The 17,354-nt window shown below is 35.4% G+C and overlaps 1 protein-coding gene across 1 annotated transcript; it reads right to left on the minus strand.

Moving 5' to 3' along the window:
- Nucleotides 1-1,571: 1,571 nt before the first annotated feature.
- On the minus strand, nucleotides 1,572-14,561 carry aurka (aurora kinase A). The gene is made up of 9 exons (XM_056459205.1): nucleotides 14,363-14,561; nucleotides 14,032-14,099; nucleotides 11,221-11,482; nucleotides 9,381-9,441; nucleotides 8,518-8,709; nucleotides 7,481-7,619; nucleotides 6,504-6,652; nucleotides 4,218-4,392; nucleotides 1,572-2,062 (listed from the first exon to the last, which is right to left on the minus strand). Exons 2-9 carry the CDS (start codon nucleotides 14,095-14,097, stop codon nucleotides 1,889-1,891), a joined length of 1,218 nt encoding a protein of 405 aa, XP_056315180.1. The 5' UTR covers nucleotides 14,098-14,099; nucleotides 14,363-14,561; the 3' UTR covers nucleotides 1,572-1,888.
- Between the last annotated feature and the right edge of the window lie 2,793 nt (nucleotides 14,562-17,354).

Here is a 17,354-nt window from a genome sequence, read left to right on the forward strand (position 1 = left end):
AAACACGAAATCTATAATGATTATTCGTGTTTCTTTATCAACAACGGAATGGAGAGAATTGTGGTTGTGTTGGATTGTGGGAATTTGAGTTCAGAGAGAGGAGCCATTTTCTCATTACTACAGCGCGCGCTTTTAGAGAGACGGTTGTGATTTTTGCGCCATCTGGTGGAAGCATGATCATGTAGGATTGGGAAAAAAAACAATATATAAAATAAAACAAGACATGCAGGGACAGGCTTATAAACTATAATAAAAACGCTTTACTTGAACAACCCATACAGAAAATGCCTGCTTAAACCAAAACTCTTGACATACATAGCGAGCCAAGCCGTTTTAAATATCTATAAAGAGCTTACTTTCAATTGTTCTTAAGCTTTTGTCTAACGTTATGTTTAATGTTGCTACCATGTTAACGGTATAACTAAACAGATTATAAACACAAATTACAAGTGTTTTTGTTGACTAGTTTGGAGTTTGGTCTCCTACTCACCCTCGGTGTCTTTTAAAAACACTTCTGAAGAGGAAAGCAGATTCTTCTGAAAGCCATTTTTGACGTGCAGCACGATCAGGTTGTCAAACATTGTAAACAACTTGTATATTAAATATTAATGAACTTATTCAGTGAAAATATCCTGAACTAAAGCAATCAAACCTTACGATTGCGTGACAAAACTTAAGAACGTCAACCGTCACTGTCGAGGCGCGAAGTTTGAATAAGCAGAGGCGCCAATTGGAGCCAATTAAGCAAAATCTCGCTTCCAGCAATAATAAACGATATTATGGGAAACCCATACACTTTCACTCACACTCATTCACGAAGGCAAATTTACCATGCTTGGCATAATTGAGTAAACCAAATTTAAACACATTTTTTTCTCTGTATTTCTCAGGCATGTTTCTCGATGAATTTAAGCAAAACAGATTTGTTAAAAAGATATGTTTATTAAAATAATATTTTAGTCACCAAACATATTTTAAAATTGAAAGACAATACAATTAAATTCAAGCTAAATATTGCAAAAAAACATTACAACCTACAAAACTTCAAATATGTTAAATTATTTAGCTTCTCTTGATTTTTCCTCTTTTTAATTTGTATTTAATATTGTTCTATAACATAAGTTTGGCTGTACTAGTGTTTGGACAGTTATTGCAAGTTATTGTGTTAGATCAGCTCCAGATTTGGTTTCAGTACTGACTAATCTAATGTATATGCACAAATATAATATTGTAGAGCTTCATATTAAACATTAATAAAAATAAAAAAAAAAAGATTTGTGATGGGTGTATGCATATATGCTGAGCACTGTACTTACCTGCACACACACACACACACACACGTACTCTACGGCCAATTTAGTTGATCAATTCCCCTATAGCACATGTGTTTGGACTGTGGGGGAAACCGGAGCACCTGGAGGAAACCCACGCCAACACGGGGAGAACATGCAAACTCCACACAGAAACACCAACTGACCCAGCAGAGATACAAACCAGCGATCTTCCTGCTTTGAGGCAAGTGCTAGCCACTGAGCCACCATGTCTCGGTGTATTGAAACAATAAATTGGAAAACTCTTTAAATGAATTTATTTCCAAGCAGACAAAATACATTAAGTTTCTTATTCAAATTCCTAAAAGCCATTATAATAAAAAGCAATGACATTTATGGTTTCAAGTAATGGATACAGCTTTACAAATTGTCTTAATTACATATTTACAAATACATGCAAAGTGAAGCACATAAACAGCACAACATGTAAAAACAACAGACAAATCATAAAGTTATGTGAAAGGGTGGCAGCAAACACCATCAACACTTATTATTGCCACATTAGTCCAATAAAGTCACATGCGAAAGAGAAGGTTTGAGTGTAATCCCAGCAGGCCTCAGTTGTTGGTGGTGGCGGTGTAAGTGGTTGGTTTTTTGGTGGAGTTTTCCACAACCCACGGGTGCTCCATTACTCCCTGGATGGGGAGTCTGTGCATTGGGTTGTGCTTCAGTAGTCGATTGATCAGGTCTCTGCTGCCATTACTCACATGGGCTGGATACGTAAACTCAACCTAAAAACAAACAGAGATATGGTGATGATGTGCTTTGAGGATATAAAAATACATGAATTAATGAAAGAAAAGAAATATGAAATTCAAAGTCTCCAGGACAATTTATGTTTAAATAAAGATATTTTAACAGACAATAGTCTAAGGGGCAGTTTACATTATTTTCAGCCCCAAAAAAAGCAAGCATCTGCAAATTAGTCAACACAACAGCAGTTTTGGGACTGAAAACACAACTTGAAAATGCATTGCTGTGGATGTGAAAACATGGACTGTTTTAAAAGCATTGCGTATATGTGAATCTTTAGACTGCAAAAGGAGAAACTTCTCAAATTTTAGTTTTGTTGTGCAGAAATATCCTTGAGCAGCGCCAGTCTTAGACTTAAGGAAAACTTATAATGAAAAAAAAAAATGAATTCCTCTAAACTCTTCAAAAAGCTTTTAGAGCAGGAGTGTCTAAACTCGGACCTGGAGAGTTTAACTCCAAGCCTAATCAAACACACCTGAACCAGCTAACCAAGCTCTTACTGGATATACTAAAACCTTCCTGGAATTTGGAGCTAAACTCAGCAGGACACTGGCCCTCTATAAAGTTTGGACATCTATTTATCATTATGACGAGTGTTCGACAACCATATAACATTAAATTAACTGACTGCAGTCAAAATTTGCGGGCCATTTGCAGCCCTCCCTCTTCCTCGCTCTGGCCTGCAACTGATGTCAAAAATTTAACGAGATTCGGCTCAACAAAACGTATATATATTTTTGACGTCAGTATCATTGTTGTGCAGTCACATATAGCCACTCGTGGTTTTAACCCGCCACCTACTGGGCATTTAAGGTACTGTACTATATATTCATGTTACTTTCGGTTTCTCTCAGTAAGCGGTGGAGAGTAACACACATGCAGATTATTTCTGGGGCTGATATAAACGTTGAAATTTATGCCTGTAAGTGCTCTATTTTTACTAAAGCTCTATTTTTTTGTAAATATTTAAGAGTCATTTAATTATAATCAGTTTTATGTCACCTTTTCCTAATACTTGATTCAAACGTCTTATTTAATAGATCCTTCTTATATAATAGATCCTCATAAGCATATTAGGATTCGTATATAAATGTGCATTTAAGTTTTACAGCTGGCTGAAGTGTACATGTTAAAGTACAATGTGAATATACCTTTGTTGCAGTTTTACAAAAAAAGAATTAAGAACAATTGCCAGTAAAGTCACTAAAGTTAGCCAAACTGCTTTCTGCTGTCTTACATTAGCTGTTAATTTTGGTTAAGCAACAATTGATTGGGACATAATTATCATTATTAAACTCAAATCACTGTTATTGTCACATCATCAGCACTTATACTATGATGAGAGAAAGGCTTAGGTGCTGGTTCCAGAGAGTGCAAAATACAGACAGTTTAAAATACAACATACTCCCAAAAAACAAGACAATACACCATTGGCAATTATTATGCCCATTATTAAATAGTATTTTCATAATGTCAACTATACCCCTTCAACGTTTACAGGAAGAAACAATAAAGGATCTTTGACTGCATATACTCTGAGGAAAAATGACTGCATAGATTACATCAGGTTTCCACTTTTTTTTGTGAGCTAGAACATTAAAACCACCCTCCTATTAGTTGTCAGTCACTGACCTTCAATAGTGCAATATAGGGAGCAGACATTTGTAGTGGGGTCCGAAATCATAGTGGACGTTATGTGCACTGAATCAAACCCACAATGCACTGCAATAAGTCTACAATAAAACCTCAGTGTCAGAAATTGAACATCCTTTACATTAAAACACTATCCGGACTAGTTGCTTGTGTGCAGAGATCTGTCTGACCAGGCTGCGGATTAAAGATAATAATACTGTAAATAATGTTCAGTTTCTTACACAGAGCGATAGTTTCGCTTCACAAGACCTCAGTGTGTCACCAGGACTTATTTTTAACCTAAAAACATTCAGTGCCATTATATAAATCACCAAGAAGCAGAGATTCAGCTCAAAATCTGCTTTAATGTCCTACTGAAGAAAATAAGTCTACATCGTGAATGACCTGAGGGTGAGTGAATGAACAGGAAATCCTCATTTCTGGGTGAACTATCCCTTCACTCAGTGTTAAACTCGGCAGGTCAGTAAATGTTTTACTTACTCTAGAAATCTTGCGGTACGTCTCTTCATGACTCTTTGTTTCAAAAGGTGGCCTGCCAACCAGAAACTCATAGCAGAGCACTCCAAGACTCCAGAGATCCACCTTCTCATCATGCGTTTTACCTTCAATCATCTCTGGAGGAAGATAGTCCAGTGTGCCGCACAGCGTCGACCTCCTGTCAGACACAGAATACAGTACAATCAGCGACGTTTATTCAGTGACAATGCATGTTAGAGTTGGTTTAGGTTTACAGATCACATGTTAATGGTCAGAGGATGAGCAGATCAACCATCAGTTTCATTTGAGTGAACTATATCTTTAACCACTGATCTGTCACCCCATTTGTTTTTAACATGGAAATGAAAGTAACAGGCTTAAATAAAAGGATAGTTCACCCAAAAATGAAAATTCTAATGTTTTTAACACCCTTAAGTGATCCCAAAAGTTTCTTTCCTATTGAACACTAAAGAATATATTTTGAAGAAAGCTGAAAACACTGACTTCCATATGGGAAAAACAATCAACAGCTAAAGGTTTCTAAATATATTCCTGTGTTGAATAGATGAAGGAAACTCACATTTGAATCAAGTGAAGGGTGAGTAAATGACAGAATTTTCCTTATTGGGTGAATAACGTTACTTTAAATTAATACCAATCTCCAACACTTTGGTGCAGAGATTTAATCTTGTTCTCATTTTAACAAAGACACTTGTTGGATTGTAGCTAATGTAAAAAAGGTATTAAAATGTAAAATAAAGCAAAAGTTATGCATCCAAGTTTACAAAATAATATAACAATGAATGCATCTTTCAGCTTTCAGTCAGATTTCGTTTGTCTACAGTTGGAGACCATAAAAGGAAGCCTCCAATCTCTGCATGCTTTGATAGATCCAACATTGTTTTTCATAGTTGGCAATATTTGTAAAGTAGGCATCAAATTCCTAATTAGTATGGGCAGTTTTGGTGTTTTTGGATTAGAATTTAACCTCTAATAAAATCTAAAAACCATTTAATGTGGATTGCTGTAGCAGAGTAATGCTTTACAACTGTGATGAATATTCTTGCCGCAGCTATGGAAACTAGGAATTAAGCTTTCAAAAGTATATATAGTTCATCATGATTGCTTTTAGTCTTTATTATGGGTTAAAAATTAAACCGCAAATGGTCCCACAGATTGAAAGGTGCATTTTAAGGGCCCTATCATACATCCACAAGAGGCACAAGATGTGCTTGTATGACGTGTTGCTATTTTCAGACCCTAATTTTCCCGTTTTCTGCCACGTTGTTTAAATACACAACACACAAATAACTTTACAGATGAAAAAATTTAAATATTACAAAAATGATCATTTCATACATCAATATAAACACCACTGCCTCCATTTCAGGGGGCTTCTTCAGTTTATTCATGACCATCTGCTTTTGTATAATATTATTAGTAGTAGTATTTATTATATGATTATTTATATTTGTTTTATTAAAAACAAGCTTAGATTTGTCCACCTGTTGAAGGACCATATGGGGCACAGCATGTGTATTTGGATATAACTCAGTTTGACCACACTTCGTTATTATTGTTCATTTATTCGTTTGCTGGAAATTAGAACTGAATTTAGAAATAGTTTTAAAACAAATCTTTGAGCTTAAACAAAATTACTTATGTATAGGCTAATAGATGTCTGTGCATACAACACGTTTCCTTATCCATGAAAGAGAGTGAAAGTAAAAGTAAAGAATCAGGAGGCTTATTCTTACACAGCAGATGCTCTGTTTAACAGTTTTCTCGCTAGTGAAGCGTTCAGTTTTTACACTTACTATGTCCACCATGTATATAGCAATCACGCCATGGCGTGCCACAACTGACTCTTAAAGGGAACGGGAGATGAGACTCTGATTGCTTTATTCTCAAAACACACCAATAACTCATTAAAAGAATAAGCTCAACACTGTTAGACCATGCGCCGGGTGCAGAGTGGATTTTTCCATCCTTAAAATAGCAAAAAGTGGATTTGGACACACCCTTAATGCTTTTGCGCCCTAGATCGTTAAAAGAGCCCTAAGTGTGTTGTCATCAATTACTCCTCCTGCATATAAAAATAACTGTAAAACATGCATTCAGAAGACTGACCTTTCCAACAATATATAGTTTGTCATGATTAGATTAGGATTGAATTGCAATGCAGAAGTAAACGATTAAGGATTAATGAAACTAATACTCAAGCATACAAAATGGTAAAACGGCACATGCACTCAGATTTGGGCTGAAATCTTTTAATCATAGACTCACCTGGAGGAGGGCGTGTGGACGGACCACCCGAAATCTGCGATCTTCAGCTCTCCATTGGCTCCCAGCAGCAGGTTTTCAGGTTTAATATCTCTGTGGATCACAGCCTTTGAGTGGCAGTATCTCAGAGCATCCGCCAGCTCCATTATATACTGCAGACACACAATATATACATTATTATTTGCAGTATTATTGACACAACATTGGCAATAGGGCCCGCAATATGACCATATACATTTTAAATGGATGAAATAATCTCTATTACGTTATAATATGCTCTCTATTTCCTAGTGTTGCAAAATACATGGCTTCTTATGTGATGCTTATTCAAAAATGTAATAAATTGGATTGGTTAAATCTTTTTATTTAGCTAGATTTGTTGCACATGCAATTATCAGCTTTTGAAGTGTGCTTATTTTATATTTCCTCATCTTACTTGGAAATTCTATGTGAGAAAAATGCATGTGAATGAGCACATTTGTACGAGTATATCCATTAAAACGCAAGAAAACTCAAGTATTTTCAATGTGGTCAATATACTGTATGTACGATATCTTTATTAGGATATGAGATTATTTGTGATGTGTTATATTGCGCAGTCCTAATTGGCAACTTCCTACAAAAGTCCACCTGTAGCGTGAGCTCTATACAAAAATATGACCATGCTAAAAAAAATGGTCTTATTTGAAGAAATAAGGGGTAAGAAAAATAATCTTATGTCAAGGAAAAACAATATTCTTTAGCTTACCTCATTGTCAGATTATTTTGTTTGTATTAAGAATAAAATCATTTTGACTCGTATCCTAAAAGTAATATATTTTGCTGGTCTAAACGCTTCTTAATTTAAGAATTTTTAGAAACTCGAAGAAAAAAAGAAACTAAAATGCTTTTTTTTTTTTAAATGCAGGAAGTTTTATGACTTTAAGACCCTGCAGATACCCCGATCATCATCATCATCATCATCTTCATGATCTCCTCACCGTGGCGCTCCGCTGGTCATCAAACGTCCCGCAGCGCTGCAGTTCTCCATACAGCTCTCCTTTAGGGGCAAACTCTAGGATGAGGTAAACACGAGCCGTGTCGTGGAAATAACCATACAAACGCAGGATATTGGGGTGTCTGAAAGAAGAGGAAACAGTCCATTTACTTCCTCACACACACACAGGTCTCACTTTCCTCAAGCATGAAGACACGGTGAACGCTCTGACTAAGGCTGCACCATAATGGAACATCAGATATTGCCATTTACCGTTTTTCTGCAATATTCAGTTGAAGTCAGAATTATTAGCCTCCTTGTTAAATTAATTCCTTAAATTTTCCTCAATTTCTGTTTAACGGAGAAGATTTCAGCACACTTCTACAGATAAGTTAACTCATTTCTAATAACTGATTTCTTTTGTCTTTGCCGTGATGACAGCACATAATATTTGACTAGATATTCTTCAAGATAAGAGTATTCAGAAATAAAATATACAATTATTACTAAAACAAAGAAAAATAATCTACCAGTAAGTTAAGTGCAATAATCATGTTTTGGTTTAAAATAAGAATTTTACTTGCCCCACTGCCAGGTTACTTGCTTGTTTTCAGTAAAACATCTCAATTTTGAGTATTTTAAAAATATTATTCCCAAAATACGACAAAAAAAAAACATTCAATTTGCTGAAACAGACAAAGTCGTGGTCAAATTAAGGCTTGAAATCGCCGCAGAGTGGATGAAAACGACCCAACAGCACACAAGGGTTAAAAATAAATAAAGTGGACACACTAATAAAACACACTTGGTTGAAATGCTCTTACAAAAGATCTTCCAGTATTAAAACCTTGTGCCACTGGAGGATGAGACACCTCTCTGATTATATCTAAAACATCTTAAAAAGATCTGTTCTGCCCCTTTTACAAGTCATAAAATCTGTCTCCGATGTCTTGAGCATTTCAGCACAGCTCCCCTTTTACTTGTGATTGAGTTGTGTGAACCAACCCTTTAAAACATTGCAAACAGCAGACGTCCTCCTACCTGAGATGTGACTGTATCTCCACCTCCCTGCGCAGCTGATGCTCCACTCCTGCTTTCTCCAGCTGCTTCTTGAACAGAACTTTGAGCGCCAGAATAAACTTGGTCTGCTGTTCTCTGGCCAGATACACACTCCCAAACTTCCCCTTGCCCAGAGCACGGCCAATGTCGAAATTCTCCAAAGTCCAGGCTTTCCTGAAGACGAGACAAAAAGCAGAAGTCTGTTACAACAATTCCTTAAACTCAATCCTTTATCGGGTGAACTACCATATATCAGGGTTTCTGCAGGATCCATGTCAATTTTACGACCTTTTAAAAGCCATTCTGATTTATACAGGGCTGGTCTGGTTGGGTCAGTGGAAAAGATTTTCACCAGTTAATCACAACAACTAGAGCTTTTTTTAGCCACATATTTGAAATAGTCAAAACAAGCTAAATATTGTTGTATACACAGACTTTACTAACATAACATCTCTTTCTTTTAAAACATGACAAGTTTAAAAAAAGTATAATAAACTAAATGTGTTGATCACAGTCTGTCCAGGTCAGTGTATGAATAATTAGATTATATTGTTAATTAGGGTTAATAAATAAAGTATTTGTTAAGTTTCATTGTTTAAAATGATTTAAGAGCTACAGCACAATATTTCAGTGAACATAAGACTTTAAAGGCCCATTTTTTACTAATTTAAGACATTTTTTGAACTCTTGCAGCTGTAAAATAACCAATCATTCAGCGGAGTGATATGGAGCTGTAATGCGCTCAAAATCTGCCGGAACTACTTTAGCTGTGTGTTTCTGACAATAACCAAACACCTGAGAGTGACCATCAGAATTAAGCATTCAGCAGATCCTGTATAGCTTACTTTGAACTCTTCGATGACCCATTGGTGTTGGAGGAGGTAGAAGTTGCACTGGAAGGAGTTTCTGTAAAAGAAATGGAAAAACAATTACATTCTCTGTGTTGTGATGTAGGGGTATAAGGGTTGTTACGTGAGCTTTCCTTTTCAGTGACCCATGACAAATCAATATATTTTACACTGCAAAACATGCCTTTCTTACTTGGAGTTTGTCTTGTTTAAAGTCCAAATTTCTGAAAATTCTTAAAATCAAGCAGCATTTTAGACAACTAAAATATTGTCTTGCTTTAAGAAACAATGACAAAATTAGGAGAGTTCGTTACTTAAAGCAAATAAATCTGACAATGAGGTAACCGAAATCATTTAGTTTTTGCTTTGAAATGACATTTATCTTCCCCAATTGTCTGATTATTTTGCTCGTTTTCAGAAAAAAACTCCAATTTGACTCATTTCTGAAAACAAAACATTTTTAGCTTGTCTAAAAATGCTTCTTTAGGGTATATGCAGGAATCCTAAAGGTAATTTCAATACCTTTAAGACTTTTTAAAGACCTTCTCAGAATATTTTAGGACCTCATCACCACAGTATCAGTATCAAACCTTTAACTTAATAATCAGTTGTAGTTAAATAAATCAATGGAGCTCAACCATGCAACAGAACAGATACGCTCTGATAAAACAGCTTGAAAGAATAAATTATGCGGTTGTTTTCAGCAACAGGCTTCAGCTGCTGTTTAAACTCCTCTTTCTCCAACCAGGAGTACGCAAACTTACATTTTACCGTCTGTTTCACTACATAAGGAGAGTCACATCACCTTCCAGTGTTTGTCGCAAATTACATGACATCACCCTGACGGAGGAGCTTGGCTGGACACACCCCGGCCCGAACCAAACACATGGATAGAGCACGCGTTGTTAATATTAAGAGGAAAATAAATATATTTATGCTTCTTTGGCGTCAAACACTTTGAACAATTTAAGACCTCGTAAAAACGCAATTAAGACTAATAAGTTTTAAGGGCTTTCATTTTCTCAATGGTTTTATCCACTTAATACCCTGCAGACACCCTGTTCTTGATTAAATTTAGATATTTAGACTAGAGAGAATATAGCTGATATATAGAATATAATGCCATAGATCAGCTTCACTGGCTCAAGATCAAATTTTACAGATCATTTTATAAATAATCACTTTTCTTTAATACTAAAATTGTTTATAATAAAAACGCATCAATATCAATAAATACAAAATAAAAAAAATCTAAAACTGTTTATGCTTTACTTTCGATCATAATTCTACCATTTAAAAATCTCCTTATAAAATGTGCTATTTAGACTAGAAGACAAAACTTCAAGGTGTGTCCCAAATCACATCCTTATGCACCATTTTGTAGTATAAATAGTATTAATGAGCAGTGCATTCACACTGAATTAATCTTCTTATTCTAAAAAGAATCGGCGTACTTTAAATAGCCAGATGATGCACATAATTCATCCAATAAAAATAAGTGTGAAGTCTTGGACACTTCATGTGCTAAGTGCAGTGGAAGGAGCAGAGCCTTCAGTGGGTTACTTTATTTTGGATTGTGAAAGTAAAATTCTGCTACGAGAGTGATTAAACTGCTGCATGATGAATAAGGTTATACTGACAGAGCTACTGTTTAGTCATTAACAGGGAAATGGTTTGAATTCCTGGTTAGTAATGTTATGTTTTCCAATTGGGACGACACTAAATTAATATACCATGCTGTTGAGTAAGTGCGCACGTACAGAGCGCATAAGTGTATAGCGTGCATTTGGGACGCAGCGCCAGCATTTTGTGCAGTGTGATCAGCCGACGTGCTTACGGTGAGGTTTGTCCTGTTTGCTGGGTTCTGCAGTTTTGTTGGTCTCCACTGACTGCAGTGGTTTTGGCTGTGGTTTGCTGTGCACTGCTGGTTTGTGCTGCTCTGGATGAGTGTTCTGGTCTCCAGGACAAGAGGTTTTCCCAACAGGACGCTGGACGCGCTGCGGTCCGTGTGCAGCACCTAGAACACGCGTGTGCGGGGTCGACACAGGCTTCTGCACACTCTGGGTTACAGGAACTCTTTTGGGTCCAACCGCAGAAATCTGCAGAAGATAAAGCAGGAACAGAGTCAATGATGCTCTGCAGGAGACCAGAGGAAATAATCAATAGCTGAAATAATGATCAGGGTTTATAAACGGCACACTGAGAGGCTTTACTTACCTAGAGTTGGTCTCGTTTCTAGTTCAAATATCTGAAAATTCTTAAATCAAGAAGCATTTTCAAGACAAGCACAAAATATTGTCTTGTTTGCAGAAATTATTCGTTTTTCAATTCAATTCCCCTTTATTTGTATAGCGCTTCTAAAATGTAGATTTTGTCAAAGCAGCTTCACATAAAAGGTCACAGTAAATAGGAACAGTGTAGTTCAGTTTGTAGTGTTTAAGTTCAGTTCAGTTTAGCTCAGTTCAGTGTGGTTTAATAATCACTACTGAGAGTCCAAATACCGAACAATGGAAGCCAGTTGAGACAGCGGAGAGGGAAAAAAAAAAACTTCACTAATGGCGGAAGTGAAGAAAAAAACCTTGAGAAACCAGGCTTCAAGCAAAATAATCCACCAATAGAGTAAGAAAAATCATCTCAAAGCCAAAACAAGACTATTTCTTACCCCATTGGCACATTATTTTGCTTGTTTTAAGGAAAAACTATTGAAAGGAAACTCAATTCTCCAATTACTTAATTTGCTTATTCAATTTTGACTCATTTCTGAAAGCAGGACAATATTGTTTGCTTGTCTTATAAATTTAAGATTTTTTTTATATATGGATAAGAAACGACAAACTCAGACTCAAGAACCTTTTAAATGTACCTATATTCAAATCAAGCCTCAGACCACAGCATATGTAGAGCCATGAAAGTCTTTAACATTGTCAATATTGTGTAAGTGACATGGTAGAGTAACAGTGCATCTTAACATGCGATGAGGTGCTGTGACACAATAAAAGCTATCCTTACCATGTTAAGAGTTTGTTGTAACCATTTGTGACGACGACATGCACATTTTATGATCCCATGTTGCCATTTTCCTTGCTTTTGTTTTCATGTTTTACTTTTTTTATTATTATTTACTAGAACTTCTATGTGAAGCTGCTTTGACAATCTACATTGTAAAAGTGCTATATAAACAAACATGAATTGATTCTGCACAGATTATAGCTATATGAAGAGTTTGCTGTCTGTTCTTTATTTGTTTGTAAAATCATAATAAAAAAATTAGTAATGAACAGTGCTAAGCATTTAATTTAGACAAGTTTAGATGTGATTTATTTAACCCTCATATTCCAGATTTTTAGCCAAATATAGTCCCGTTTTAAGAAACCACACACCAATAAACTTATTTACACAGCATTCAGATGAGCCTCCTTGATTTTGTGATAGAGGTAAAGTTGGTTTTATATTTCGCACTTTCTCCTTAATAATATAATTTCATTAAAGTATTATTTGCAAACCTTAAATGGCGAAATCATATTAGCAGCCAATGACTATCAAAGTACAACATTGTTCACAGTCAAATAAACAGTGTTAATGTTGTTTTCAAGTCACACTTGCATACCAATTCCGATCGAATATTCAAAGTAACATGGTAAACAATATAGACTTCTAAATGAACGAATGTGCAAATATAAAACCAACTTTACTTCTATGATTTTGTGGTGCATGGACCACTTGGTGGTCAAAATGAGAGTCTCTTATAGGCATGGGGTGGTACAAGACTCTGATGGTATGATAAGCTTGGATAAAAATATCAGTTTCAAGGTATCGTGGTATTGTGATCACTGCTCTAAAATATCTTTTTTAAATGTCTGGGTAACAAATTATTTTTTTTCCTCTTTGAAAACTATTTTATACATTGAAAGATTTATAATATTTAGGAGCAGCAAACATGTCAGGCTAAATGATTATAATCAATAATTGACTTCTGCTGTCTTCATTAGTTTCTAAAACACAGATTTCTTTACAATTTAAAACAGCATCATTGGAGATCTTTTCTGCTGGAGAGACTGCTGTGCTAAAAACAAACAAAAAAGTAAATATATTAAAAAAAGAAATAAATAAAATAAAATAAAAAAAACTTTACACTTCCCTTTGGAACAGAATTACAGAAAATTTTGGCGGTTTTAAAACCTTTTCCAAACCGCGGTATACCTTGATAACGGTTATCGTCCCATGACTAGTCTCTTAGCAATTAAATTACTTCACATTAAAATATAGCAGACAAATTCTGGATGTAGAAACTGTGGTTACATTAAATAACATTGTAACGTCTGTCTTCAGGAAATAATCACATTATTATCATTGATTTTGTCTTTAATTAAATAGAATCTACATTAAGGAGTTCAACAATAAAATTTTACATTTATAAACATTTTAAATAAAAATATAATAAATATATACACTTGTATACTTTAAACCAACAGTGAAAATAAATTATATGAAACTTTATGACTACAAATGTTTTTGTTACTTTAATTTAATAAATTAATCAGGTTAACCACATTTAACTTGAAGATTCAACACCAAAATGAATGCAGCAATAATTACTTTAACAGTGAAAGAGCAATCATAGATGCATAATAAAACAATGAGCATTTACCTTCTCATTTTCAGGTCGATGAATCTTCAGGTCTCTGCTTGATTTGCTTCTTGCTCCAGTGTCCATATCTTGAGTTATAACAATATCATTACATATACTGATTAAACACAATAACTAAATGATGAAACACAAGATGGCGTTAATTAGATCTAAATCCTAGATAAATGACATTGAATCATAGGAGGTAACGTTAGATGCAGGTTATATTATTAATAAATAATAGTTTCCATTTAAACATGTTAATACACTAAAACAAACATCTTTGATGCAGTAATTAATGAATAATGAACCACATTCAGACGCGTTTCTGTGGTAAAGAGCGCGTCATTACCTCCGTCAGCCGTTTCCACACGACAAATCCTGCTCAAACCCACAGAAACTCGACGATTTCTTGCTTTCAGCGGTATAAACTCTTTACCATCCGCTACAGGAGCCGCGTGTGATGTTTAATATCGAGAAATGTATTAATAACTATACTTCCTTTCTACAGATGGCGACGCGATCCTGCTCTGCAACTGCGACCTGTTTAATTTCAAATGTCCCACTTTTAAATTACCTTTAAATATATTAGAGTTTCTGATTGGTCGGATGGCAGTAAACCGCGCTTCCATTGGTTGTTGGAGATTCATCTGTGTGACGCTAGGAAACGGAAGTGACGCAGAAAAACGTCTGATTTTGGGTGTAGTTTTCCGCAGATGAGCAGCAGGTGGCGCACAGATCAAACACACTGAAACATTGTAACAGTCTAGAGATGAGAGAAGCCGCGCGTTTCACCGCGTCATCACAGGACATGCAGATTGAACAGATGAGTTCCTGAACTTTCTCCATTTCCCTGTCGATATACATTAGAGATGTCCAGTGTTGGCCCATGGGGACCTGTGATTTGGCCCAGCAACTCATCAGAGAAGAGAGGGAGAATTCTGGGGAGGGTTGGGGTTAATTAATACACATTGTCATTTCGAATTTAACCAAAGCTTCCATTTGATTTATTTTAAGCTATAAAAAAACTAACTGGTTCAATGTTTTAATTGTTTGTTGCAAATTATTATTTAATATTTATAATCTTGGGCAACGAAGTGGTGCAGTAGGTAGTGCTGTCCCCTCACAGCAAGAAGGTGGCTGGTTCGAGCCTCGGCTGGATCAGTTGGTGTTTCTGTGTGGAGTTTGCATGTTCTCCCTGCGTTTGCATGGGTTTCCTCCGGTTTCCCCCAGTCAAAACACATGCAGTACAGGTCAATTGGGTAAGCTAAATTGTCCGTAGTGTACGAGTGTGTGAATAAGTGTGTATGGGTGTTTCCCAGTGATGGGTTGCAGCTGGAAGGACTTCCGCTGCATAAAAGAAATGCTGATTGAGTTGGCGGTTCATTCCGCTGTGGCGACCCCTGATTAATAAAAGGACTAAACTGAAAAGAAAATGAATTTATAATGTTTTTCTCCTCAGTGAGCAAATCAGATCAGGCAGGTGCAGCGTGACGAGTGTATTCAGCATTAAACTCCATTGTGTTGTACACAGAATTCTTATGTTTTCATTATAATAGCTTAGATATATAAAGTGAATAAATATATTAAAAATGCATCACTCTGATTACAGTAATGTTTTCTATTCATTTTTAAATAATTGAGAGGACATTCTCCATTGAAACTTTGTTAAACAGCTATATCGGCCCACGGCTCTCGATCAAATGTGGTATCTGACCCTTCATAACAAAAGGTTTGGGCATCCCTGATAGAGGTCGTAATATGTTGGTGCACTTAAAGAGTTTTATTAAACACTTATCTTCATTTAAATAAGAGAGAGACTAAACAGTTATGACCATTTCACGAGCTCAAGCTTTTATCGGCTGAAAAACCATATAGATCAGGGTTTCTGCAGGGTTCATCATGTCAAATTTAAGACCTTTTTAAAACCATTATGATTTATACTGATTTATTTTCTCTTTGTCATGATGACAGTAAATAATATTAGACTAGATATTCTTCAAGACACTTCTATACAGCTTAAAGTCACATTTAAAGGCTTAACTAGGTTAATTAGGGTAACTAGGCAGGTTAGGGTAATTAGGCAAGTTATTGTATAATGATGGTTTGTTCTGGAGACTATTGAAAACAAATATAGCTTAAAGGGGCTAATAATATTGAGCTTAAAATGGTGTTTAAACTATTAAAAACTGCTTTTATTCTAGCTGAAATAAAACAAATAAGACTTTCTCCAGAAGAACTAATATTATCAGACATACTGTCAACATTTCCTCAATCTGAGAAACAGCATCTGGGAAATATTTAAAATAGGAAATAAATCTGACTTCAACAATAACGTTTGGTGCATTTAAACACATTATTCATTTAAAGCAGGGGTCTGAAACTCAAATTAGCGGGGGGCCAGTGACTGACATTCAAGCACAAGAAAAGAGGAAAGCTGACGTTAATGACGCTCTCAGACATTCCCCAGATTACCAAAGCTCCTTTTTGTTTCTTGTTGTACATATTGAAGGGGGAGTTTAAATATATAAATACTACAATTGAATAATAGGCATAATAATAATAATAATTCTTACTATTCTGTCCAATCAATTATTGCTTAACCAAATGTTTAACAGACAGCGTAAGACAGCTGAAAAGAGTTTTGAGTAAGTTTAGTGACTTTACTGGCAACTGATCTTCTCAATATCTTTCTTTTTTGTAAAAAGTATGTCTATATTCACATTAACTTTAACATGTTCAACTCAAGCAGCAGTAAAACATTACTAATGCACATTTATAAACAAATCTTAATATGCATATGAGGACAATCTATTAATCAGACCGTTTGAGTTGAGTATTAGCAAAATGATCATATTTACACCACCAACATGACGTGTGAGCCATGAAGAGGTGTTCGTACAACACAATACAGGCAATATAGAACTGATTATAATCACATAACACGCTTGAAGAGTTTCTAAAATATAGAGCTTTAGTAAAAAAAAAAGAGCACTTACGGACATGTTTATGGTGGCTTCAGAAAGCTGACATTCTGTATTACTGCAAGTTTGGAAAAACAAAATGTTCAAACCTCAATTGTTGAGTGTTTGTGTGTGTTGTGTCATTACGTCACTTTGGATAAAAGTAACTGTATTTAACATGTACATGATTCAATCAGTTGAATATTTAGGGTTTACAATTGTATTATGTCAAATCTTTCCTTTTGTCCTTATTTCTATACCTCTAAAACACACTGAGCATTTCTGAGTGTGCCTCACACAAGTGAGTGGGGTTGACAAACCACCTGTAGAATACACACGCTTTCATATCTGACACTTTAACACACATTTGCACCACACACT

Source organism: Danio aesculapii, chromosome 6, assembly GCF_903798145.1.
Source record: "Danio aesculapii chromosome 6, fDanAes4.1, whole genome shotgun sequence".
NCBI lineage: Eukaryota > Metazoa > Chordata > Actinopteri > Cypriniformes > Danionidae > Danio > Danio aesculapii.

Excerpts from the sequence above, each read along its gene's own strand:
- aurka (XM_056459205.1), bottom strand. The coding sequence starts at position 14,097 with ATGGACACTGGAGCAAGAAGCAAATCAAGCAGAGACCTGAAGATTCAT. Across the intron at positions 11,483-14,031 it reads ATCGACCTGAAAATGAGAAG|ATTTCTGCGGTTGGACCCAA; the intron begins GTAAATGCTCAT and ends TATCTTCTGCAG. Across the intron at positions 9,442-11,220 it reads CAAACAGGACAAACCTCACC|AAACTCCTTCCAGTGCAACT; the intron begins GTAAGCACGTCG and ends TTTCTTTTACAG.